This window comes from Bombina bombina, chromosome 4, assembly GCF_027579735.1.
Source record: "Bombina bombina isolate aBomBom1 chromosome 4, aBomBom1.pri, whole genome shotgun sequence".
In the NCBI taxonomy this organism is placed as follows: domain Eukaryota; kingdom Metazoa; phylum Chordata; class Amphibia; order Anura; family Bombinatoridae; genus Bombina; species Bombina bombina.
In genome coordinates this window covers 35,617,657-35,644,586 of record NC_069502.1, presented here as the reverse complement: position 1 = coordinate 35,644,586, position 26,930 = coordinate 35,617,657, and the positions used below count along the sequence as shown (strand labels likewise).

At 39.2% G+C, this 26,930-nt stretch overlaps 1 protein-coding gene across 1 annotated transcript in view; it reads right to left on the bottom strand.

Moving 5' to 3' along the window:
- LOC128656825 (cytosolic carboxypeptidase-like protein 5) overlaps positions 1-26,930 on the bottom strand; it is a 602,149-nt gene that overhangs the window by 546,761 nt on the left and 28,458 nt on the right. The window contains exons 4-5 of the mRNA XM_053710990.1: positions 24,006-24,183; positions 11,710-11,888 (exon numbers count right to left, since the gene is read on the bottom strand). Of these exons, the coding sequence (XP_053566965.1) occupies positions 11,710-11,888; positions 24,006-24,183 (357 nt within the window). The remainder of the gene's footprint in view (positions 1-11,709; positions 11,889-24,005; positions 24,184-26,930) is intronic.

Sequence of the window (26,930 nt, the reverse complement as noted above, 5' to 3'; positions counted from 1 at the left end):
ATAAGGATTTAGCACTCCAAGAGGGATTATTAAATCTGCAAATGATACTCAAAAAATGGCATATGAAAGGGCTGACGGAATGTAGCGAGGAAATTATTCAGAATAGTATCAATAGAATAAATAAGATATTTATATCTACCAACTATAGAGAAGCACATATCAATATAATAAATCAAACATATCTGACACCTTCAGTAATGTCTAGATGGAATAGCAAAGTGAAAGATAAATGTGTTAAATGTGGCAGTAGAAACGCTGATATTCTCCACTATTTTTGGGACTGTACAATAGTCAGACAATACTGGAATAAAATAAGTTTTTGGCTTACCAGAATACTTAAAAAAGAGAGAGTTGTATATCGCGAGCTAGTATTTTTTTTATTACCACCGGAGGAGAGAGATAAAGATAAGATGTTTATTGAAACGGTAATTGGAGTAGCCAGGTTTCTTCTGTTAAAAACTTGGATTTCGAAAAAAAACCCATCTATAGCTGAATTCAATAAGCAGATATTTCAAAAAATGATAATGGAGCAATGTTTGATAGAACAAGTCAAAGATAAAGAAGTCCAAAGATTTTTTAGAAAATGGGAAACTTTTATTCTCTCTCAAACAATAGAAGTACAAAAGAAAATTATATACCCCCTCAGATCGACGGAATATGTCTTAAATGCCATTATAAGAAACGAATTACCACTGATCTATTAAGTTTATATATGTTCTAAAAAAGTTTTCTGTGGAAGAGAAGAGGGGGGAATAAATTTGCCCCAATAATTAATTATGGTTAGCAAAGTGGAGGGTTAAGATTGATATAACCTAGCAAAGGTTCAATCAATTAATTGTTGTTTCTAGAAGATAAGACAGACTGCTGAGGCCTGTTGGGGCAGGGCTGATTGAAAATCCTTTATCTATTTAAACTTAAATACATTTATGTAATTTTTATTTGTTAACGGAAAATTATCCTTTTTTTTTTTTTTTTTTTTTTTTTTTTTTTTTTTCTTTTTTTCTCTCTTTTTTTTTCTTATGAGTTTTGATGTATCGTTAGGAAAGGTATCCATATGGGGGTGTTTGAGAATTTTTTTTTTTTTTTCTAATTGATATTCTGACTAGAAGAAGGATTAATCCCGGTCTACATGATATGTATTGCTGACTGGGGATATATGTTTTGGATAAGCTGGATGAAATCAAGTGGTGTTCAAATTCTGCTGGGGAGTGTTTTTATTTTTATAAGTGTCTTCTTTATTCTTTTTTTTTCATATTTTGTATTACTCCCCCAAATATGTTATCATCTGATGTACTACCATTTTGTTTTTTGTACCCCAAATGGATTAGAAATATGAAAATAAATATTAAAAAAAAAAGAAACCTCCGTTCCTGAGCTCCTTGCAGACATATCTGAATACGGGGCCCTCTCCAACTTCCACCTCAATATCACAAATTTTATTTGAGGAAAACATATGACATTCCCGTAGCGGACTCTAATATAAAGTTTCTGGGACTCCGAGAATCCCTCGGAACTATATAAAAGTAATTATTTGAAACTTAAGGAAGAAATAATGAGGGACCTTTCGTTGTGGAAAAATAAACCTTTATCATGGCTGGGCAAGATTGGGGTAATTAAAATGAATGTTCTCCCACGTATATTATACGTCTTCCAGACATTGTCAATCCCCATTCCCCATGATTTTCTGCCACATGTACAAAACACATGAAAAATTTGTCTGGTCGGGCACAAGGCCGCGAATTCCCAAGAAAACTATGTACCTGCCTCGAGACAGAGGGGGGCTGGGTTTCCCTGATTTGGCTAAATATAGGAGAGCAATTCTCCTGCAGAGATTAGTAGAGTGGTCTCAAAACACCACTAACAAAGCATGGGTGCGCATGGATGGACAAGTGCTTCACCTAAAAAAACTTGGGCACATAAGCCTGGATTGCCCCCCCCTTTACGCCCCACGACTTTGCATAATTATCCTATGACAGCGGAGGTGCTGCAGGAGTGAAATAGAACTGTACATACATTCACACACCTGTCTTCTAGATACTCTCCACTTCTGCCCATTTTAGAAAATCCAGAATAACCATACTTTCAGCTAGGATCTCGTATGAGCGAGCCCTACAGCCTCCGGGGCTGGTTCGCTACACTATGCCATAGTGGAGGGAAATTATACTCACGAGAGCGCATGTTGGAGAGGTTTGGGGCTGTGTTCTCATCATGGATGAGATACAATCAGCTGTCACACCACAGACATAAAGAACAATTTGCTATGGATCTTACTGCATTTGAGCTTCATTGCACATCGGTTAAACCTCAGAGGTGACTCATTTCACTGATATATAAACTGTTGCTCCTCCCCCCAGATACCCAGTTACCCACATACTCATTGGCGTGGCAGAGGGAACTAGGCAGGGATATAGATCAAGATGCATGGCTAAAATCCTTTAAACTAGCAAAATGCTCATCTGTTTCGGCCTATGTACAGGAACCACATCTGAAACTTACTTTGCAGATGGTACCTAACGGCGATGAGGATACACAGGTGCTTCCCATTGGTGAGTCCTTTATGCTGGAGAGGCTGTGGGGAGCAGGGAACGCTCCTCCATATTTGGTGGTCTTGACCTCGGCTGAGAGAATTCTGGCTTGGTGTAACAACCCTCATTTCAGATAAGTTAGGCATTGCAATCCTTAACACACCGGAAGCGATTCTCCTCTTTCACTTGCCAAAAATAAAAGAATCACATGTGCAGGCTCTACTCCTACTAATACTTATTGGAGCTTAGAAACTTATCCCTCGTAATTGGAAGACGGGGGCCATTCCCACAATGCAGGAATGTGCAGCCTCGGTAGAGGATTTGCTCATTTTAGAAAGCTTCCATTACTACAAGACTAAACAAACTGGCATGTATAAAATGATGCTGGCATCCTGGAGGGATCCCCCCATTTAATATATCTCTTTCCCTTCCCCTCCCTCTTTTTCTTTCTCTTCTTTTCCTTTATTCTCCTCTTAATTCTTTGCTTTTATTTCCTTTTAAGACGACACGCAATTCTATTTATATAACTATATTGTAGTTCTTGTTGAAAATGTTATACATGCAACAGGCTATTGTAATGATACGGCCGACCGGATTGTGTAGAACACACTTGTCTGTGCGTTACTGGAGACATGGTCCTCTTGACTACTATGTTAACTGCTTTCTTATACCGATTGTAGAGCCATTCTCTGTACCGCTTGGCAAGTAATGTTGATTCTATGTAAAGGTAATTTGTGCAATGATATAATTACTTGTCCTGCCTACTCAAAAATGTAACTCAATAAAGCTTGTTTAAAAAAAAACAAAAAAAAAAACATTGGCAATAAAGACTAGAATACTAAGCAAAAACTCAGAATACAAGTAAATATTTAAAAACACAAAACAATTTGAATAGGTAACTAAAGGATTGTTTTATTGCGATGACATAAGAGCAAATAAAGCGTACAGCTAAAAAAGCCTTATAAATGTACAATTGATGGTGCACATATAGGAGGGGGCGTGATTAGAAGGAAAATAATTGGCACAAAAAAAAAATCTAAAAAAGCGCATGCAACGGCGCAATTTGATAACGCGCTAAAATGATACAACACGGCGTGCGCATATTAGTAATAAAAAAAATTAAGTACACCCCTCGGTCAAAAGAAGTTCACATAGAACAATCTTAGCGACCATCTGTAGAGGAAAAGTAACTCCCTGCTAAAAGACTCTATATGCATAGATGCTCTGCATGCCGCTTAAACTCGTTTTGTAATAAAGAGGGCAATTATCTTATGCTAAGCTGCCTAAAGAACAAAAACAGAATTTATGCTTACCTGATAAATTACTTTCTCCAACGGTGTGTCCGGTCCACGGCGTCATACATTACTTGTGGGATATTCTCCTCCCCTACAGGGAAAGGCAAGGAGAGCACACAGCAGAGCTGTCCATATAACTCCCCCTCTAGCTCCGCCCCCCAGTCATTCGACCGACGGTTAGGAGAAAAAGGAGAAACTATAGGGTGCCGTGGTGACTGTAGTGTATAAAGACAAAAAATTTTCAACCTGATTAGGAAAACCAGGGCGGGCCGTGGACCGGACACACCGTTGGAGAAAGTAATTTATCAGGTAAGCATAAATTCTGTTTTCTCCAACATTGGTGTGTCCGGTCCACGGCGTCATACATTACTTGTGGGAACCAATACCAAAGCTTTAGGACACGGATTAAGGGAGGGAGCAAATCAGGTTACCTAAACAGAAGGCACCACGGCTTGCAAAACCTTTCTCCCAAAAATAGCCTCCGAAGAAGCATAAGTATCAAATTTGTAGAATTTGGCAAAAGTGTGCAGAGAATACCAAGTCGCTGCCTTACATATCTGATCAACAGAAGCCTCGTTCTTGTAGGCCCATGTGGAAGCCACAGCCCTAGTAGAGTGAGCTGTGATTCGGTCAGGAGGCTGTCGTCCGGCAGTCTCATAGGCCAATCGGATAATGCTTTTTAGCCAGAAAGAGAGAGAGGTAGCAGTAGCTTTTTGACCTCTCCTCTTACCAGAGTAAACGACAAACAAAGATGAGGTTTGTCTAAAATCTTTTGTTGCTTCTAAATAGAACTTTAAAGCACGAACAACATCTAAATTGTGTAATAAACGTTCCTTCTTTGAAACTGGTTTCGGACACAGAGAAGGAACAACTATTTCCTGGTTAATATTCTTGTTGGAAACAACTTTTGGAAGAAAACCAGGCTTAGTACGCAAAACAACCTTATCTGAATGGAAAACCAGATAGGGTGGATTACACTGCAAAGCAGATAATTCGGAAACTCTTCTAGCAGAAGAAATAGCACCCAAAAACAGTACTTTCCAAGATAATAACTTAATATTTATGGAATGTAAAGGTTCAAACGGAACCCCTTGAAGAACTGAAAGAACTAAATTTAGACTCCAAGGAGGAGTCATGGTTCTGTAAACAGGCTTGATTCTAACCAAAGCCTGAACAAAAGCTTGTACATCTGGCACAGCTGCCAGTCATTTGTGTAACAAGACAGATAAAGCAGAAATCTGTCCCTTTAGAGAACTAGCGGACAACCCTTTATCCAAACCTTCTTGGAGAAAGGAGAGAATCCTTGGAATTTTTATTTTACTCCAGGAGAATCCCTTGGATTCACACCAACAGATATATTTACGCCATATTTTATGGCAAATCTTTCTAGTCACAGGTTTTCTGGCTTGGACCAGAGTATCTATCACAGAATTCGAAAACCCACGTTTGGATAAAATCAAGCGTTCAATTTCCAAGCAGTCAGCTGCAGAGAAACTAGATTTGGATGTTCGAATGGACCTTGTACTAGAAGATCCTGTCTCAAAGGTAGCTTCCATGGTGGAGCCGATGACATATTCACCAGGTCTGCATACCAAGTCCTGCGTGGCCACGCAGGAGCTATCAGAATCACCGAGGCCTTTTCCTGTTTGATCCTGGCTATGAGCCTGGGAAGGAGAGGAAACGGTGGAAACACATACGCTAGGTTGAACGACCAAGGCGCCACTAATGCATCCACTAGAATCGCCTTGGGATCCCTGGATCTGGACCCGTAACAAGGAATCTTGAAGTTCTGACGGGACGCCATTAGATCCATGTCTGGAATGCCCCATAATTGGGTTAACTGAGCAAAGACCTCCGGGTGGAGTTCCCACTCCCCCGGATGGAAAGTCTGACGACTCAAATAGTCCGCCTCCCAGTTGTCTACTCCTGGGATGTGAATAGCAGATAGATGGCAGGAGTGATTCTCTGCCCATTGGATGATCTTGGTTACTTCCTTCATCGCTAGGGAACTCTTTGTTCCCCCCGATGATTGATGTACGCAACAGTCGTTATGTTGTCCGACTGAAATCTTATGAACCTGGCTTTCGCTAGCTGAGGTCAAGCCAGGAGCGCATTGAATATTGCTCTTAGTTCCAAAATGTTTATCGGGAGAAGCGACTCTTCCCGAGACCATAGGCCCTGAGCTTTCAGGGAGTCCCAGACCGCGCCCCACCCCAAGAGGCTGGCGTCGGTCGTGACAATGACGCACTCCGGTCTGCGGAAACTCATTCCCTGAGACAGGTGATCCTGGGTCAACCACCAGAGAAGTGAGTCCCTGGTTACCTGGTCTACTTGAATTTGGGGAGACAAGTCTGTATAGTCCCCATTCCACTGATTGAGCATGCACAGCTGTAATGGTCTTAGATGAATTCGAGCAAAAGGAACCACGTCCATTGCTGCGACCATTAGTCCTATTACTTCCATGCACTGAGCTATGGAGGGTTGAGGAATAGAATGAAGAACTCGAAAAGCGTTTAGAAGCTTTAACTTTCTGACTTCTGTCAGGAAGATCTTCATTTCCATAGAATCTATTATTGTTCCCAGAAACGGAACCCTTGTGGACGGTGACAGTGAACTCTTTTCTATGTTCACCTTCCACCCGTGAGATCTGAGAAAAGCCAACACAATGTCTGTGTGGGCCCTCGCTTTGGAAAGAGACGACGCTTGGATTAGGATGTCGTCTAGATAAGGTGCTACAGCGATGCCCCTCGGCCTTAGGACCGCTAGAAGGGACCCTAGCACCTTTGAGAAAATTCTGGGAGCGGTGGCTAAACCGAATGGAAGAGCCACGTGAAGGATGGAACTCTGAGGAAATTGTTTAATATCTTTAAATCCAGGATTGGCCTGAAAGTTCCCTCTTTTTTGGGAACCACAAACAGGTTTGAGTAAAAACCTAGACCTTGTTCCCCGGAGGGGACTGGGTTTATCACTCCCATCTTTGATAGGTATCTTACACAATGTAAGAATGCCTGTTTCTTTATCTGGTCTGAAGATAAGTGAGACAGGTGGAATCTTCCCTTTGGAGGAAGTCCCTAGAACTCTAGCAGGTATCCCTTGGAGACTATCTCTAGTACCCAGGGATCCGGAACATCTCTTGCCCAAGCCTGAGCGAAGAGAGATAGTCTGCCCCCTACCAGATCCGGTCCCGGATCGGGGGCTACCCCTTCATGCTGTCTTGGTAGCAGCAGCAGGTTTCTTGGTCTGTTTACCCTTGTTCCAGCCTTGCATGGGCTTTCAAGCGGGTTTGGGCTGGGCCGCGTTACCTTCTTGTCTAGCGGCAGTGGAGTTATTAGCCGGTCCGTTCCTGAAATTGTGAAAGGAACGAAAATTAGACTTGTTCTAAGCCTTAAAAGGCCTATCCTGTGGGAGGGCATAGCCCTTACCCCCAGTGATGTCTGAAATAATTTCCTTCAATTCCGGCCCAAAAAGGGTCTTACCCTTGAAAGGAATATTAAGTAACTTAGTCTTGGACGACACATCTGCCGACCAGGATTTTAGCCAAAGCGCCCTCCGCGCTACTATAGCAAAACCTGAGTTTTTCGCCGCCAATTTCGTTATTTGAAAAGCGGCATCCAATATAAAGGAATTAGCTAACTTTAATGCGTGAATTCTGTCCATGACTTCTTCATAGGAAGTCTCTTTCTGGAGCGACCTTTCTAGTTCCTCGAACCAAAAGGACGCCGCTGAAGTGACAGTAATAACACACGTAGCTGGTTGAAGGATGAACCCTTGTTGAACAAAAATCTTTTTAAGCAATCCTTCCAATTTTTATCCATAGGATCTTTGAAAGCGCAGCTGTCCTCTATAGGAATAGTTGTGCGCTTCGCTAGTGTTGAAACAGCTCCCTCAACCTTCGGGACCGTCTGCCATGCGTCCCTTCTAGGGTCTACTATGGGAAACATTTTCTTAAATATAGGAGGTGGGGCAAAGGGTACACCTGGCTTCTCCCACTCCTTATCCACTATGCTCGCTACCCTCTTAGGTATTGGAAAAGCGTTGTCGTGCACTGGGACCTCTAAAAATGTGTCCAATTTGCACAACTTCTCTGGTACTACCACAGAATCACAGTCATCCAGAGTAGCTAATACCTCCTTAAGCAAAGCGCGGAGATTTTCTAGCTTAAATTTAAATGCTACTATATCAGGTTCTGCCTGTTGAGAAATTTTTCCTGAGTCTGAAATTTCACCCTCAGACAGCCCTTCCCTCACAGCCAATTCCGATTGATGTGAGGGTAAAATAGATAAGGCATCGTCAGCGTCTGATTGTTCATCCTATTTAAAACTGAACAATCACGCTTTCTCTGAAATGCTGGCAGTTTGGATAAAAGATTTGCTATAGAATTATCCACTACTGCTGTTAATTGTTGCATAGAAATAAGCACTGGCGCGCTAGGTGTCGCCTGCGCGGGCAAAGCTGGTGTAGACACAGAAGGAGAGGATGTAGAATTATCCTCACTACCTTCATTAGATAAATTATCTTGGGCAACATTATGAAATGTAACAGAGCTGTCCTTATTTTGTTTGGACGCTATGGCACAATTATCACAAACACTCAAAGGGGGAACACATTTGTCTCTACACACACAGAACATAGGTTATCTGATGGCATAGACATGTTAAACAGATTTAGGCAGGCAAACAATGCAATAAAAACGATTTTAAACAAAAACGTTACTGTCTCTTTAAAAAATAAAATGACACATTTATTTCTGAATGTTCAAAAAACTATGAAGGCAATATCAGATTTTTATGAAATTTGGACCCCAGTGTCTTAATGCTTAGAAAGTATTGCACAGCAAATATGGAGACTCTAGCTCTTAAAACAAGCAAACCAGAGCTAATTGTTGGATTTAACCGTTTTTATACACTACAATCCCTGCTACAGTATTGTTGCAGCATTTTACCTTCCTTAGGGGTCAATCATCCACAGAAATAAGCCTTCTGGAGTCACTTTCTGAGTCACAGGACCCTCTCACATGAAACTGCATGCACTGCCTTGAAATCAACTGCACAGCTGAAGTGCCAAAATGAGGCTTCCTCCCTCAGTACACTTGAGTGAAGGGGCCTTCCTGACTAGATTTAGGTGTCTAAAACATGCCAGATCAATAAAAAACGTTCCCAAGTGTATATGAGCTTATAAAACAGTTCAAATGCCATGATATTGTAATAAAAACCAATCGATTTTGCCCCTAACAGTGTCTGCCAACATAAAAATCAAAAAGGGGAAGCCTGTTATCTTTTTTGCTGAGGTGAAAGAAAAATGGCTTACCATTTTCCCTGAGGGGAAAAATGACTGTCATCTAGCATTAGCCTGTGTTGTTAGAAGGAGACTAGTCATACCTGAAGCAGATGAGTCTGCAAACTGTTACCCCCAACTGAAGTTCTCTGGTTTCAACAGTCCTGTGTGGTAACAGCAATGGATTTTAGTTACTGGTGCTAAAATCATAGCCCTCTTAAACAGAAATCTTCATCACTTTTCTGTTGTAGAGTAAATAGTACAAGCCAGCACTATTTTAAAATAACAAACTCTTGATAGAAGATATAAAAAACTACAACTAACACCACAAACTCCTCACCATCCCCGAGGAGATGCTACTTGTTCAGAGCGGCAAGGAGAATGACTGGGGGGCGGAGCTAGAGGGGGAGCTATATGGACAGCTCTGCTGTGTGCTCTCCTTGCCTTTCCCTGTAGGGGAGGAGAATATCCCACAAGTAATGTATGACGCCGTGGACCAGACACACCAATGTTGGAGAAATATATTTTAAAGAGTGAGGATAATATAAACTGCCCCTAGGCTTTATAAAAAAAAATATATATATATATATATATATATATATATATATATATATATATATATATATATATATATATATATATATATATATATATATATATATATATATATATATATAGTTCCTTAAAGGGAAAGCACAATCTCACCACTCCATAAATGCCACGGTGCTCTGCTGTAAATCATCCAAAACTTTCACAGAATGCAGGCACTCACTGGTCTTGATAAAATGTAACAATTTTTTTTAAGCATATTTAAAATGACATAACGTTTCGGCACCAATTTGTGCCTTTGTCAAATGTCAGCATGAGAACAAAAGAATATGCAGCACACTTAAAACCAATATGACACACAAATAAAAACATACCCCTTTTAAAGATGAGAGAGACAAACTTTTGCCGCCATGCCGCCACTCGCGTCTTCCCATTCCTGGCAATGACGTCACGTACGCACGTAACGTGCCTAGCGTGATGACGCATGGCACGGCGTTGCCATAGCGACGTCGGGTAGCCTCACGCGTCAGAGTGGGAAGTATCTTAGTCACGCATGCGTATTGCTGTCTAATGCGTCTATGTGTAATTGTTGCCATTAGCAACCAAACAATCATAAATGTATATAGCATATTGAGTTTAGACATAGCAGTCATACAAATAACCCTAGATAGTAGTGGATACATGTTATTTGATGGCACATAGGGACATGGATCGATGGTAAGATATGATTTTTGTTGCTGCGTGCAATAAACTGTCATACTCGTAATACAAAAAAGGAGACCGAACACAGGGTCATCCTAGGAGTATAGGTAATAATTACTAAAAAATAGTCAAATGCATCAGCACAAATAAACATATAAAACTTTGCTATCAAAGCACATCAATCGGATGAAGATAAGTTAAAACCCAACACTTTAAAAAAATCACTCTTATAAAGAAAACATATTTATAGCCCCTGATCCAAGGCATTAACATATGTATTAATTAAAGAGGTTTTGGTGAGGGTGAAGGATCGCATATAATGGCATCATGTCTCCCTGGGGTACAGATAGAAACTTTTTGAACAGTGAGCTATCATTTAGAAGTTCAGAACCGTCCAGGACAGAGATCATCCAAATGTTGTATTAGTAAAATGGGCTAAAGTCCAGTGAGGTGTTAAGGCCTTTAGGAACCAGCGTGTCCAACCTGTGTATCCATCTGCTTTCAAGTTGGAGCAGTCTATTGGCTCTGTCTCCCCCTCTTGACATAGGAAGTACGTGATCTATTAACATAGACCTGAAAGTTTGTCTCTCTCATCTTTAAAAGGGGTATGTTTTTATTTGTGTGTCATATTGGTTTTAAGTGTGTTGCATATTCTTTTGTTCTCATGCTGACATTTGACAAAGGCACAAATTGGTGCCGAAACGTTATGTCATTTTAACTATGCTTAAAAAAAATTGTTACATTTTATCAAGACCAGTGAGTGCCTGCATTCTGTGGAAGTTTTATATATATATATATATATATATATATATATATATATATATATATATGTAGTGCCCAATCCATAGCTGGTATAATGTGGATCTGTAAAGGGAGGCAGAAGATGAATCCCTGCGACCGAATATATAGAGAGCCCATGAAAAGATTTCCTGTGAGGAGAAAACATGGTGTCATGACTGAGGCAGTACTCCCTTCACAGCCGTCTGACAAGCACTGTACTCTGAGGGGAACCGGGCTTTAATATGCTCTGAAACGCCTTTCACTGAAGAAATCAAGCACATCATAATGCTTTAACCACCTCCTAAGGAGGCAAAGTTTAAAACTAAGGTAATCTGGGCAGGGAGTTTATAGGCTTTTGAGGTTTGGGAAACTTTGTCTCCTCCTGGCAGGAATGTATATCCCATAAGTAACAGCTCGTGGACTCTCGCCACCTATATGAAAGAAATAGGTATTTTATAACCAATAATAAACCTAAAATAGCAATCTCTCATACATTGTATACTCTGCAACTGGTATAAGAAGTCATTAAGGGAAAAACCAGTGTCCCTTTAAATTCAACAGTTGGCGCTAACTCAAGCAAATACCTGTAATGCCCTTTAACTACCCCGTCAGGATTCAGCATAGGGATGAGTTTGAAGACAAACAACTGCCTTAACATGGCAGCGCGGGGATCATCCTGTCGTAAAATGAACTCCAGAAAGCCGTTAAACACAAAGCTGGATGGTGTTTCCCCGGGATGAACTCGGCTGCTCAAGAAAAACACCTGTCAGTGGGAAGAGAATGCCGGAGTTATAAGCGCATGAGGTCACATCTCCTAACATCCCTGTCCTTACAAAACACCATCTGCATCATGTAAAAAGCATTTGAATGATTTTTTTATACAACCAATATCACACGCAGCTGCTAACATTTAACCCTTCCTCTGAAGGTCACACAGTAGTTTTAGTCCTCATTAAAAAGGGATATGGTCTGTTTCATTGTTATAATAAAAAAGCAGTAACTTATACTTAAAGGGACAGTCTAGTCCAAAATAAACTTTCATGATTCAGATAGAGAATGTCATTTTAAACAATTTTCAAATTTACTTTTAGTACCACTTTTGCTTTGTTCCCTTGGTATTCTTAGTTGAAAGCTAAACCTAGGAGGTTCATATGCTAATTTCTAAGTCCTTGAAGGCTGCCTCTTCTCTCAGGGCATTTTGACTGTTTTTTCACCACTAGAGGATGTTAGTTCATGAGTGTCATATAGATAACACTGTGCTCACGCACATGGAGTTCAGGTGAGCCAGCTCTGATTGGCTAAAATGCAAGTCTGTCAAAAGAATTGAAATAAGGGGGCAGTTTGCAGAGGCTTAGATACAAGGTAATCACAGAGGTAAAAAGTGTATTATATAACCGTGTTGGTAGTGCAAAACTAGGGAATGGGTAATAAAGGGATTATCTATATTTTTAAACAATACAAATTCTGGTGTAGACTGTCCCTTTAATTGAAATATTTGCCATATGTATTGCTGATAATTTTAAAAGGATTTAATCTTTTATTTATTAATTTTAACTCACTTGTTCAGTGTCCATAATTTCCTGGTATCTACATGAAGCAATAACTAGCTTGATGTCATAAATCTTCTAGAGTAACATGAGCAGGTTTACTATACAGTGAATGCTAGAGAGACAAGAACTCAGGTTCTTGCTCATGCTCAAGAAAGGCAGAACGCAACTAAAGTTATAAGTAAGTCAACTCTAAAGACAGTTTCTACCCTGAAAAGTGCTCATTTTGCAAGAAAATAAGTTAGCTTTTTTTTCCCCAACAGTCTTTTTATCATAATATAATAATATAATATATAACATAATTTATGTAAGAACTTACCTCATAAATTCATTTCTTTCATATTGGCAAGAGTCCATGAGCTAGTGACGTATGGGATATACAGTCCTACCAGGAGGGGCAAAGTTTCCCAAACCTCAAAATGCCTATAAATACACCCCTCACCACACCCATAATTCAGTTTAACGAATAGCCAAGTAGTGGGGTGATAGAGAAAGGAGTAAAAAGCATCAAAAAAGGAACTGGAAATATAATTGTGCTTTATACAAAAAAACATAACCACCATAAAAAGGGTGGGTCTCATGGACTCTTGCCAATTACATGAAAGAAAACATAATTTATGTAAGAACTTACCTGATAAATTCATTTCTTTCATATTGGCAAGTTCTTACATAAAATATGTTTTCTTTCATGTAATTGGCAAGAGTCCATGAGCTAGTGACGTATGGGATAGTAATACCCAAGATGTGGAACTCCACAGAAGAGTCACTAGAGAGGGAGGGATGAATAAAAACAGCCATTTTCCGCTGAAAAATTTAATCTACAACCAAAATAATAAGTTTTTCTTATAATTGAAAAGAAAAAAACTTAAAACACAAGCAGAGGAATCAAACTGAAACAGCTGCCTGAAGAACTTTTCTACCAAAAACTGCTTCCAAAGAGGCAAATACATCAAAACGGTAGAATTTAGTAAATGTATGCAAAGAAGACCAAGTCGCTGCTTTGCAAATCTGATCAACTGAAGCTTCATTTTCAAAAGCCGACAAAGTGGAGACTGATCTAGTAGAATGAGCTGTGATTCTCTGAGGCTTGGGCCTGACCCGACTCCACATAAGCCTTATGAATCAAAAGCTTTAACCAAGATGCCAAGGAAATGGCAGAAGCTTTCTGACCTTTCCTAGAACCAGAAAAGACAACAAATAGACTAGAAGTCTTCCTGAAATCTTTAGTAACTTCAACATAATATTTCAAAGCTCTTACAACATCCAGAGAATGTAAAGATCTCTCCAAAGTATTCTTAGGATTAGGACACAGAGGGGACAACAATTTCCCTAAAAATTTTAGAATTCACAACCTTAGGTAAAAATTTAAATAAAGTCCGCAAAACTGCCTTATCTTGATAAAAAAAAAAATCAGAAAAGGTGACTCACAAAAAAGAGCAGATAATTCCGAAACTCTTCTAGCAGAAGAGATAGCCAAAAGGAACAACACTTTCCAAGAAAGTAGTTTAATATCCAAAGAATGCATAGGCTCAAAAGAAGGAGCCTGTAAAGCTCTCAGGACCAAATTAAGACTCCAAGGAGGAGAGATCGATTTAATGACAGAATTGATACGGACCAAAGCCTGACCAAAACAGTGAATATCATGAAGTTTAGCAATCTTTCTGTGAAATAAAACAGAAAAAGCAGAGATTTGTCCCTTCGAGGAACTTGCAGACACTTTTTTATACAAACCATCCTGAAGAAACTGTAAAATTCTAGGAATTCTAAAAGAATGCCAGGAGAATTTATGAAAAGAACACCATGAAATAAAAGTCTTCCAAACTCGATAATAAATGTTCCTAGAAACAGATTTACGAGCCTGTAACATAGTATTAATCACTGAGTCAGAGAAACCTCTATGACTAAACACTAAGTAATCAATTTCCATACCTTCAAATTTAATGATTTGAGATCCTGATGGAAAAACGGTACTTGAGACAGAAGATCTGGTCTTAAAGGAAGTGAAGAGAAAGGGTTTGCAGGCCCCACTCACGATAATCAATATATGTATATTTTGTGTGAAAGTCTGTAATTTCTTTGGAAGGATGTTTGTCCCATACAGTTGCCCCTTATAACGTGAGTATTTGGCGGTGCTGGGAGACCTGTGCTGGATATGGGTATGGAAGTATTCACCCTAGGATATATTCCCTCTCGCAGTAAATGCAGACTAGGTGACAGACCTTCTTAGTCTGATACAATCCTGTATAATACTACAGTCACAAGTATCCTCTCTTATAGTACACCAAAAACAAACTGGTACCTTGAGTATAATATTCCCAATCGGACCTATGTGTCTCCGTGTCCATCTCCGTCTCCCCTCAGCAAACCGCTGCAATACCACTCTTCCGGGTAGGGGGTGTGGCGTCCAACATCTCACATCCAATCCAGAGGTATGTCCAAACAGCAAAGGAAGAGCGTGTGTAGCCAGTCACAAGGAGTGCAAAATAGAAAGTGACGCTCTTGGAAATTTCATGAGATAAAATGTACGATTTATTTGTAATTCTTTAAAACATTACAAGCCTCCAATACAAGTAGTCATGAGAAGCGCAGCACAACAGCTTACGCGTTTCGGGTGTTACCCGTAGTCATAGCCTAATCTGTGCAAATCCTGACTGCCTTAAAAATCCTGTACTCGTACATAATTGGTTTAAAATCAAGGAGGAGTTGCGCTATACTCATGTTACACCTGAATACATAGCACGTCTAGACATGACACTCACTTAATGGTCAATTGCATCTAAATAATGTAAGTAAGTATACTGAAACGTATGATACAAGGGAACAAATGCAAACTAAACACCAATCCTGAATAGAAGACAAAGATAGACCACCTTTCAAGATTCTAATCCAATGCATGAAAAATACATACTGCAATATTTAACTGTATTCATACTTCCAATACTAGCAGTTGTAACGTTCTGCTGTAATGCACAAGATGTGTAAAATAAACACTAGTAAATAATGAACTTCTAAAAGGAATATTAGTAGTGCTAATGTATACTATATTTAAGTTTATACAGTTAGATTTATTTTGCAACTTAAAGGTATTGCCTCATAACAGAAAACATAATATACATATTTTATACATAAAACTGTAGCATGTGTAAACATTATTCTTTGAAAAAATTGATATTAGGAATCCAGCTCACCACTTGGATTATCACAGTTTCTTTAGGCCTATAGACTCTGATGCGATGTACCTTTTATTGCAAGTTATATTGTTGCCAGATTTACCTAATAAGATACAGAACACAATTCGTCAAAGAATAGAACACGATCGTATAACTATACTGTTCTAGACCTCTATATATATAATAAATAAAGGCAGTGTAGCCATAGTACTTGAATGGTTAACTTGTCAAAGATAAAACAGAAACATACAATAGGTCTTGGCACTATGATTTTACTTTTATTCCCAGAAATTAATTATGTCGTATTTTGAGTTAAGACCTTCTGGGTATCTGGTCTTTAATTTGAACATCCAGAAGATTTCTCTCTTGGCAAGAAGTTTGTCCACATCCCCCCCTCTACTTGATGTTTTGACTTGTTCAATGGCACACCATTTCATCGTATTGAGATTGCCATTATGAATTTCAGTAAAATGTCTAATGAGGGGGGTTGAGGATTTGCCTCTTCCAAGAGTAGAAAGATGTTTCCTCATCCTAGACTTAATGTCTCTAGAAGTCCAATGTCCAATGGAGTCCAATGTACGCATCTAATCATATAGATTACATTCTTGGACATGCAGTTCATTAGGGATTTTATTTGAAAGACCTCTCCAGTGATACAGGAACTGTACTCCCTTGTCCTGTCTAGATATTCACAGGGCTTGCACTTGTTGAGTCCGCAACCATACATTCCTGTACTCCTCAACAAGGTACTGTTATTGGTTATATCCTGCTTCAAAAGTGTTGGAGACAGGATGCTGCCCAAAGTAGGGCTTCTTCTCGAGCTACATCTAATTCCCTGTTTTACTAGGCCTGTTAATTTATCATCAGCTGCTAGGATTGGAAAATGTTTCTTTATTATTTGTGTTATCTGTGGATATTGAGAGCTGTAACTGGTGATAAAATTGACTCCTGTAAACATTCTCTGTGTTTTGTTAGTACCTTTTAGAAGTGTTGTTCTCTGTTTCTCATTACATTGTTTCCTAGCTTTAGTGATGATGTTTCTATGGTAACCCCTTTTAGATAGCCTCTGTTCTAGTTCATCTGCTTGTTCATTAAAATCAGCCACATCCGAACAGTTTCTTTTCAGGCGAATAAATTCGCCTTTGGCCACTGCTGCTGGTGTGTGCTTTGGATGACAGCTTTTCCCATGCAGGAGAGAATTTCCTGAAATGGGCTTTCTATATGTCTTTGTGGTTATCGTACCATCCCTCATACCCATAAGGGTGAGATCAAGATAGTTAATGCTCACAGATTGTATCTCATATGTGAAGCTTAGTCCAATCTGTTTATGATTGAGATAATTAATGAAAAGATGGACATCGTCATGAGACCCCCTCCATATAAATATGAGGTCTATGTATCTCCTATACATAACAATGTCCTGCCTAAATGAGTTTCTATCTCCAAAGATGTGGAAGAGCTCCCACCAACCTAAAAAAAGGTTGGCGTATGATGGGGCAAATTTTGCCCCCATCGCCGTTCTACATCTCTGGAGATAGAACACCCCTTCAAATTGAAAAAAGTGGCTGATTTTAATGAACAAGCAGATGAACTAGAACAGAGGCTCTCTAAAAGGGGTTACCATAGAAACATCATCACTAAAGCTATGAAACAATGTAATGAGAAACAGAGAACAACACTTCTAAAAGGTACTAACAAAACACAGAGAATTTTTTACAGGAGTCAATTTTATCACCAGTTACAGCTCTTTTTTTAGGTTGGTGGGAGCTCTTCCACATCTTTGGAGATAGAAACCCATTTAGGCAGGACATTGTTATGTATAGGAGATACATAGACCTCATATTTATATGGAGGGGGTCTCATGACGATGTCCATCTTTTCATTAATTATCTCAATCATAAACAGATTGGACTAAGCTTCACATATGAGATACAATCTGTGAGCATTAACTATCTTGATCTCACCCTTATGGGTATGAGGGATGGTACGATAACCACAAAGACAGATAGAAAGCCCATTTCAAGAAATTCTCTCCTGCATGGGAAAAGCTGTCATCCAAAGCACACACCAGCAGCAGTGGCCAAAGGCGAATTTATTCGCCTGAAAAGAAACTGTTCGGATGTGGCTGATTTTAATGAACAAGCAGATGAACTATAACAGAGGCTATCTAAAAGGGGTTACCATAGAAACATCATCACTAAAGCTAGGAAACAATGTAATGAGAAAATGAGAACAACACTTCTAAAAGGTACTAACAAAACACAGAGAATGTTTACAGGAGTCAATTTTATCACCAGTTACAGCTCTCAATATCCACAGATAACACAAATAATAAAGAAACATTTTCCAATCCTAGCAGCTGATGATAAATTAACAGGCCTAGTAAAACACGGAATTAGATGTAGCTCGAGAAGAAGCCCTACTTTGGGCAGCATCCTGTCTCCAACATTTTTGAAGCAGGATATAACCATTAACAGTACCTGGTTGAGGGGTACAGGAATGTATGGTTGCGGGCACAACAAGTGCAAGCCCTGTGAATACCTAGACAGGACAAGGGAGTACAGTTCCTGTATCACAGGAGAGGTCTTTCAAATAAAATTCCTAATGAACTGCATGTCCAAGAATGTTATCTACATGATTAGATGCGTACAGTGTAATATACAGTACATTGGACTCACTTCTAGAGACATTAAGTCTAGGATGAAGGAACATCAAGTAGAGGGGGTGGGGGGTGGACAAACTTCTTGCCAAGTTAACCAGTCAAGTACTATGGCTACACTGCCTTAATTTATTATATATATATATATATATATATATATATATATATATATATATATATATATATATATATATATATATATATATATATATATATATATATATATATATATATATATATATAGATAGATAGGTCTAGAACAGTATAGTTATACAATCATGTTCTATTCTTTGACAAATTGTGTTCTGCATCTTATTAGGTAAATCTGGCAGCAATATAACTTGCAATAAAAGGTACATCGCATCAGAGTCTATAGGCCTAAGGAAACTATGATAATCCAAGTGGTGAGATGGATTCCTAATATCAATTTTTTCAAAGAATAATGTTTACACATGCTACAGTTTTATGTATAAAATATGTATATTATGTTTTCTGTTATGAGGCAATACCTTTAAGTTGCAAATTAAATCTAACTGTATAGACTTAAATATAGTATACATTAGCACTACTAATATTCCTTTTAGAATTTCATTATTTACTAGTGTTTATTTTACACATCTTGTGCATTACAGCAGAACGTTACAACTGCTAGTATTGGAAGTTAAATATTGCAGTATGTATTTTTCATGCATTGGATTGGAATCTTGAAAGGTGGTCTATCTTTGTCTTATATTCAGGATTGGTGTTTAGGTTGCATTTGTTCCCTTGTATCATACGTTTCAGTATACTTACTTACATTATTTGGATGCAACTGACCATTAAGTGAGTGTCATGGCTAGACGTGCTGTGTATTGAGGTGTAACATGAGTATAGCGCAACTCCTCCTTGATTTTAAACCAATTATGTACGAGTACAGGATTGTTAAGGCAGTCAGGATTTGCACAGATCAGGCTATGACTACGGGTAACACCCGAAACGCGTAAGCCGTTGTACTGCGCTTCTCATGACTACTTGTATTGGAGGCTTGTAATTAATATGTTTTAAAGAATTACAAATAAATGTTACATTTTATCTCATAATATTTCCAGGAGCGTGTCACTTTCTATTTTGCACTTAAAGGAAGTGGCCATGGTTGACAACTGGACATCCGGACAAGGTCTGCATCCCAGAACCTGTGAGGCCATGCTGGTGCTACCAGAAACACAAACAAATGTTCCATGATGATCTTGGAGATCACTTTTGGAAAAAGAACTAGAGGCGGGAAGATATAAGCAAGTTGGTAAAACCAAGGAAGTGCTAACGCATCCACCGACTCCGCCTGAGGATCCCTGGACCTGGAAAGGTAACTGGGAAGTTTCTTGTTCAGATGGGAAGCCATCAGATCTATTTCTGGAAAGCCCCACATCTAAACAATCTGAAAAAACACATCTCGATGGAGCGACCACTCCCCCGGATGTAAAGTCTGACGGCTGAGATAATCCGCTTCCCAATTGTCTACACCTGGGATATGAACCGCAGAAATTAGACAGGAGCTGGATTCCGCCCAAGAAAGTATCCAACATACTTCTTTCATAGCTTGGGGACTGTGAGTCCCACCCTGATGATTGACATATGCCACAGTTGTGATATTGTCTGTCTGAAAACAAATGAACGGCTCTCTCTTCAACAGAGGCCAAACCCGAAGAGCCCTAAAAATAGCACGGAGTTCTAAAATATTGATTGGTAACCTCGCCACTTGAGATTTCCAAACCCCTTGTGCTGTCAGAGATCCCCAGACAGCTCCCCAACCTGAAATACTTGCATCTGTTGTGATCACAGTCCAGGTTGGACGAACAAAAGAGGCCCCTTGAACTATACGATGGTGATCTAACCACCAAGTCATAGAGAGTCGAACATTGGGATTTAAGGACATTAATTGTGATATCTTTGAATAATCCCTGCACCATTGATTCAGCATACAAAGCTGGAGAGGTCTCATATGAAAACGAGCAAAGGGGATCGCGTCCGATGCTGCAGTCATGAGACCTAAAACTTCTATGCACAAAGCTACTAAATTTTAATCGTCTCTTGTCTGTTAGAGACAGAGTCATGGACACTGAATCTATCTGGAAACCTAAAAAGGTGACCCTTGTCTGAGGAATCAAGGAACTTTTTGGTAAATTGATCCTCCAATCATGTCTTTGAAGAAACAATAGTTGATTTGTGTGAGATTCTGCAGAATGTAAAGACTGAGCTAGTACCAATATATCGTCCAAATAAGGAAACACTGCAATAACCTGTTCTCTGATTACAGAGAGTAGGGCACCGAGAACCTTTGAAAATATTCTTGGAGCTGTCGCTAGGCCAAATGGAAGAGCGACAAATTGGTAATGCTTGTCTAGAAAAGAGAATCTCAGAAACTGATAATGCTCTGGATGAATCGGAATATGAAGATATGGATCCTGTAAGTCTATCGTGGACATATAATGACCTTGCTGAACAAAAGGCAGAATAGTCCTTATAGTCACCATTTTGAAAGTTGGCACTCTTACAAAACGATTCAAAATTTTCAGATCCAGAACTGAATGAATTTTTTTTCTTTAGAGCAATGAATAGATTTGAATAAAACCCCAGACCCTGTTCCTGAAACTGAACTGGTATAATAACCCCTGAAAGCTCCAGGTCTGAAACACACTTCAGAAAAGCCTGAGCCTTTACTAGATTTGCTGGGATGCGTGAGAGAAAAAATCTTCTCACAGGAGGTTTTATTCTGAATCCTATTCGGTACCCTTGAAATAAAATACTCTGAATCCATTGATTTTGAACAGAATCTGCCCAAATACTTTGGAATAATCTTAATCTGCCCCCTACCAGCTGACCTGGAATGAGGGCCACACCTTCATGCAGACTTGGGGGCTGGCTTTGGTTTCTTAATCGGCTTGGATTTATTCCAACTTGAAGAAGGTTTCCAATTGGAACCAGATTCTTTGGGGGAAGGATTGGGTTTCTGTTCCTTATTTTGTTGAAAGGAACGTAAACGGTTAGAAGCTTTAGATTTATCCTTAGGTCTTTTATCCTGGGGCAAAAAAACTACCTTCCCCTCAGTGATAGTTGAAATAATCGAATCCAACTGAGAACCAAATAAATTATTACCTTGGAAAGAAAGATATAGTAATCTATATTTAGATACCATGTCGGCATTCCAATATTTGAGCCACAAAGCTCTTCTAGCTAAAATAGAATAAGACATAGATTTACCATCAATTTTGATGATACTAAAAATGGCATCACAGATAAAATGATTAGCATGTTGAAGCAAGCGAACAATGATAGACAAATCAGGATCTGTTTCCTGTTGCGCTAAACTTTCCAACCAAAATGTTGATGCAGCTGCAACATCAGCCATAGAAATGGCAGGCCTGGGAAGATAGCCAGAATATAAATAAGCTTTCCTTAGATAAGATACAAGTTTCCTATCTAAAGGATCTTTAAAAGAAATACTATCTTCCATAGGAATAGTAGTACATTTAGCAAGAGTAGAGATAGCCCCATCAACTTTGGGGATCTTTTCCCAAAACTCCAATGTAACTGCTGGCAAAAGATACAATTTTTTAAATTTTTTCCTTGAAGAAGGAAAAAAAAGAAGTATCAGGCCTATTCCATTCCTTAGAAATCATATCAGAAATAGCATCAGGAACTGGAAAAACCTCTGGAGTAACCACAGGAGGTTTATAAACAGAATTTAAACATTTGCTATTTTTAATATCAAGAGGACTAGTTTCCTCAATATCCAATGTAATCAACACTTCTTTAACAAAGAACGAATATACTCCATTTTAAATAAATAAGTAGATTTATCAGTGTCAATATCTGAGGAAGGATCTTCTGAATCAGATAGATCCTCATCAGAGGAGGATAATTCAGTATGTTGTCTGTCATTTGAAATTTCATCAACTTTATGAGAAGTTTTAAAAGACCTTTTACGTTTATTAGAAGGCGGGATAGCAGACAAAGCCTTCTGAATCGCATCAGCAACAAAATCTTTTATATTCACAGGGTTATCATGTACATTAGATGTTGAAGGAACAACAGGCATTGCACTATTACTGATGGATACATTCTTGAAAAAGCTTATCATGACAACTATTACATACCACAGCTGGAGATATAATCTCCACAAATTTACAACAAATACACTTAACTTTGGTAGAACTGTTATCAGGCAGCAGGGTTCCAACAGTGGTTTCTGAGACAAGATCAGATTGAGACATCTTGCAAATATAAGAGAAAAAAAAAACATATAAAGCAAAATGATCAATTTCCTTATATGGCAGTTTCAGGAATGGGAAAAAATGCAAACAGCATAGCCCTCTGAAATAGAAAAAGGCAAGAGGCACATAGAAATGGGGTTTTAAATAATATTTGGCGCCAAGTATGATGCACAACGCAAAATGAAATTTTTTGGCGCTAACATCCAGAAGCGACACACTCGCGTCATTGCAGTCGCAAACAGGTGCAAGAAACTCGGCGTCAACTAAGATGCCGGAAATGACGAACTTGCGTCACCGGACGTACATTCGCGCTAAAAAAATTCTCACGCCAAGATTGAGGCAATAAACATCAGCATTTTGCGCCTTGCGAGCCTAATTTTGCCCGCAAAAATTTAATGAAAAAACAGTCAATTTGAAAAAAAGACTATACCCCAGGTAAGAAAAATATTTCCCTAAATATGATTTTTCCAAAATATGAAACCGATTAGTCTGCAAAAGGAAATATACATAACCTGGCTCATGGCAAATATAAGTACAATACATATATTTAGAACTTTATAATAATACCAGTACTGAAACAGTTATTAGTAGAGGTAATGGAATATGAGAGTATATCGTCGATCTGAAAAAGAAGGTAGGAGATGAATCTCTTCGACCGATAACAGAGAACCTATTAAATAGATTTCCCGCAAGGAAAACCATAGCATTCTATAGGTGATACACCCTTCACATCCCTCTGACATTAACTGTACTCTGAGAGGAATAGGGCTTCAAAATGCTGAGAAGCGCATATCAACATAGAAAATCAAGCACAAACTTACTTCACCACCTCCATAGGAGGCAAAGTTTGTAAAACTGAATTGTGGGTGTGGTGAGGGGTGTATTTATAGGCATTTTGAGGTTTGGGAAACTTTGCCCCTCCTGGTAGGATTATATATCCCATACGTCACTAGCTCATGGACTCTTGCCAATTACATGAAAGAAATATAAAAAATGTTTTCTAAAGGAACGTTCTTTCATATTCCATCAAAAGCATTTGAGAGATAAGGGGAATTAAGCTGGGAAATGCTTGTGGACACAGTGCAGTTCTCTGGGGCAGAAAGTGATATTCTCTGTTGTTCCTGTGAATAGCTGAGGCTGCAGAAGCCTATAAGCGCCATATATAGTCCACAGGCCACCAAATGCCCATCACCTACACTGCGCCACTACCTGCAGCATCACTTCACAATAACTGTATATTTTCTCATCACCTACCCTCTTTCCAGGGAAGCGGTATGGGCGAGGAGTGGAGCGATCTGGGAACAGCTTATCCAATCGAGGCTCTCGCTCCTCTATCATCCCGTGACAAGAACTGATGGTTAGAAGGTCCACACGGAGGGCATCCAGAGAGTGGCAGAGCAACTCCCGCTGGTAGTAAATGGATTCAGTGTTACTGTGGGGGCAATTATAGTAAATGAGGTTATTTCATAAAAATATTTCAATATAGTCAATGAAATTCAGTGTAATTAATGTGATGAGTAGTAAATCAAACACATTGAAGCAGGACAATTTATATATATATATATATATATATATATATATATATATATATACACATATATATATATATATACACACACACATATATATATATATATATATATATATATATATATATATATATATATATATATATATATATATATATATATATATATATATATATATATATACACACACATACACACACATACATATACACACACACATACATATACACATATACATACACACACACATACATACATATACACACCTCGCCAGCAGATTCACAGTAATGTTTAAAAGCAAAACTAGGGGAAGTCAGTTACATTTGGTGCCAAAGGATCAAGCCCAGGACCACAACAAGGTCTCCCCCTTCCTGGGACCCTAAACCAGCACCCACACAATGCATACTTCCAAACAAACCAACTGGAAACCTCCCAGGGTGACACAGGCTTTAATAACCTCCCCTATGTAAATACAAAACACAGGAATGGACCGCACTCATAGACTGGACTGGGTACACATCCTAAGCCACAGCAAACTCCACAGCCCTGAACACTGACAGACCGCTGCAAAGTTCCCAGCAACCCAGGGAATTAATCCCAGAGCAGCCTGGGTGACAGGCCCGCAGGGAAGCATTACAAACATTATCAACACAACACACAGAAAACCCGGCACTCGCCAGCAGATTCACATTGATGTTTAAAAGCAAAACTGGGGGAAGTCAGTTACATTTGGCGCCAAAGGATCAAGGCCAGGATCACAAGAAGGTCTCCCCCTTCCTGGGACGCTAAACCAGCACCCACACAATGCATACTTCCAAACAAACCAACTGGGAACCTCCCAGGGTGACACAGGCTTTTGTAACCTCCTCTATGTAAATACAAAACACAGGAATGGACCGCACTCACAGACTGGACTGGGTACACATCCTAAGCCACAGCAAACTCCACAGCCCTGAATACTGACAGCAGCTGCAAAGTTCCCAGCAACCTGGGCAGTTAACCCCAGAGCAGCCTAATTGATTATATATATATCTCAATTATAAAACGCATAGTCTAGAACTCAAATTTAAAAATGGAAACTAAAAAGAATGTATCTTTTCCTAACGCAGAGTAAGAGAATATAAAGAGTAATTGCCAAGTGGAACTTCCTTATGAACTGTGGGAACGTCGTCAGCGCTAAGCTATATTTTAGATTTGCATTTAAACATTAAGGGACATGCTAATTTGTTACATTATGCTATTTTTGCACAAAATGTCCTATGCAATCAATTACCTAGATTACGAGTTGTGTGTTTGTGTTTTAATGCTGAAAAAAACTAAATTTATGCTTACCTGATAAATTTCTTTCTTGACACGATGAGTCCACGGATCATCCAATTATTATTGGGAATATCAATTCTGCCCAGCAGGAGGCGGCAAAGAGCACCACAGCAAAGCTGTTAAATATCACCTCCCTTCCCTATAACCCCAGTCATTCGACCAAAGAAAAAAGACAGAAAGGAAGTAACACAAGGTGCAAAGGTGCCTGAGGTTTACAAAACAAAAAGACCGTCTGATATAAAAAAGGGCGGCTGTGGACTCATTGTGTCAAGAAATAAATAAATTTATCAGGTAAGCATAAATTTTGTTTTCTTTCTAATGACACGATGAGTCCACGGATCATCTAATTACTATTGGGAATCAATACCCAAGCTAGAGTACACAGATAAGGGAGGGACAAGACAGGGAACCTAAACGGAAGGCACCACTGCTTGAAGAACCTTTCTCCCAAAAGCGGCCTCAGCCGAGGCAAAAGTGTCAAATTTATAGAATTTTGAAAAAGTGTGAAGAGAGAACCAAGTTGCAGCCTTGCAAATCTGTTCCACAGAAGCTTCATTTTTGAATGCCCAGGAAGAGGAAACAGCCCTCGTAGAATGAGCCGTAACTCTCTCAGGAGGCTGCTGTCCAGCAGTTTCATAAGCAAAGCAAATGATACTCTTCAGCCACAAAGAGAAGCAGCCGTAGCTTTCTGTCCCTTACGTTTCCCAGAGAATACCACAAACAGAGCAGAAGACTGACGAAAATCCTTAGTCACCTGTAAATAGAATTTTAGTGCACGTACCACGTCCAGATAGTACAGAAGCCGTTCCTTCTGAGAAGAAGGATTAGGGCACAAGGAAGGAACAACAATCCGGTCTGAAACTACTTTAGAAAGAAACCCCAATTTAGTACGTAAAACCACCTTATCCGAATGAAAAATAAGGTAAGCAGACTCATACTGTAATGCCGAGAGCTCTGACACTCTACGAGCAGATGAAATAGCAACAAGAAACAAAACTTCCTAAGATAACAACTTAATATCTAAGGAATGCATAGGCTCAAACGGAGCCCCTTGAAGAACCTTAAGAACTAAATTAAGACTCCAGGGAGGAGTAACTGGTTTGAACACAGGCTTGATCCTGACCAAGGCCTGAGAAAACGATTGCATGTCTGGGACGTCCGCCACATGCTTATGTAACAAAATAGACAAGGCAGATATTTGACCCTTTAGGGAACTTGCCGATAAACCCTTCTCCAAACCTTCTTGGAGAAAAGACAGAATTCTAGGAATCCACAAGAGTAGCCCTTGGATTCACACCAGTATAGATATTTATGCCATATCTTATGGTAA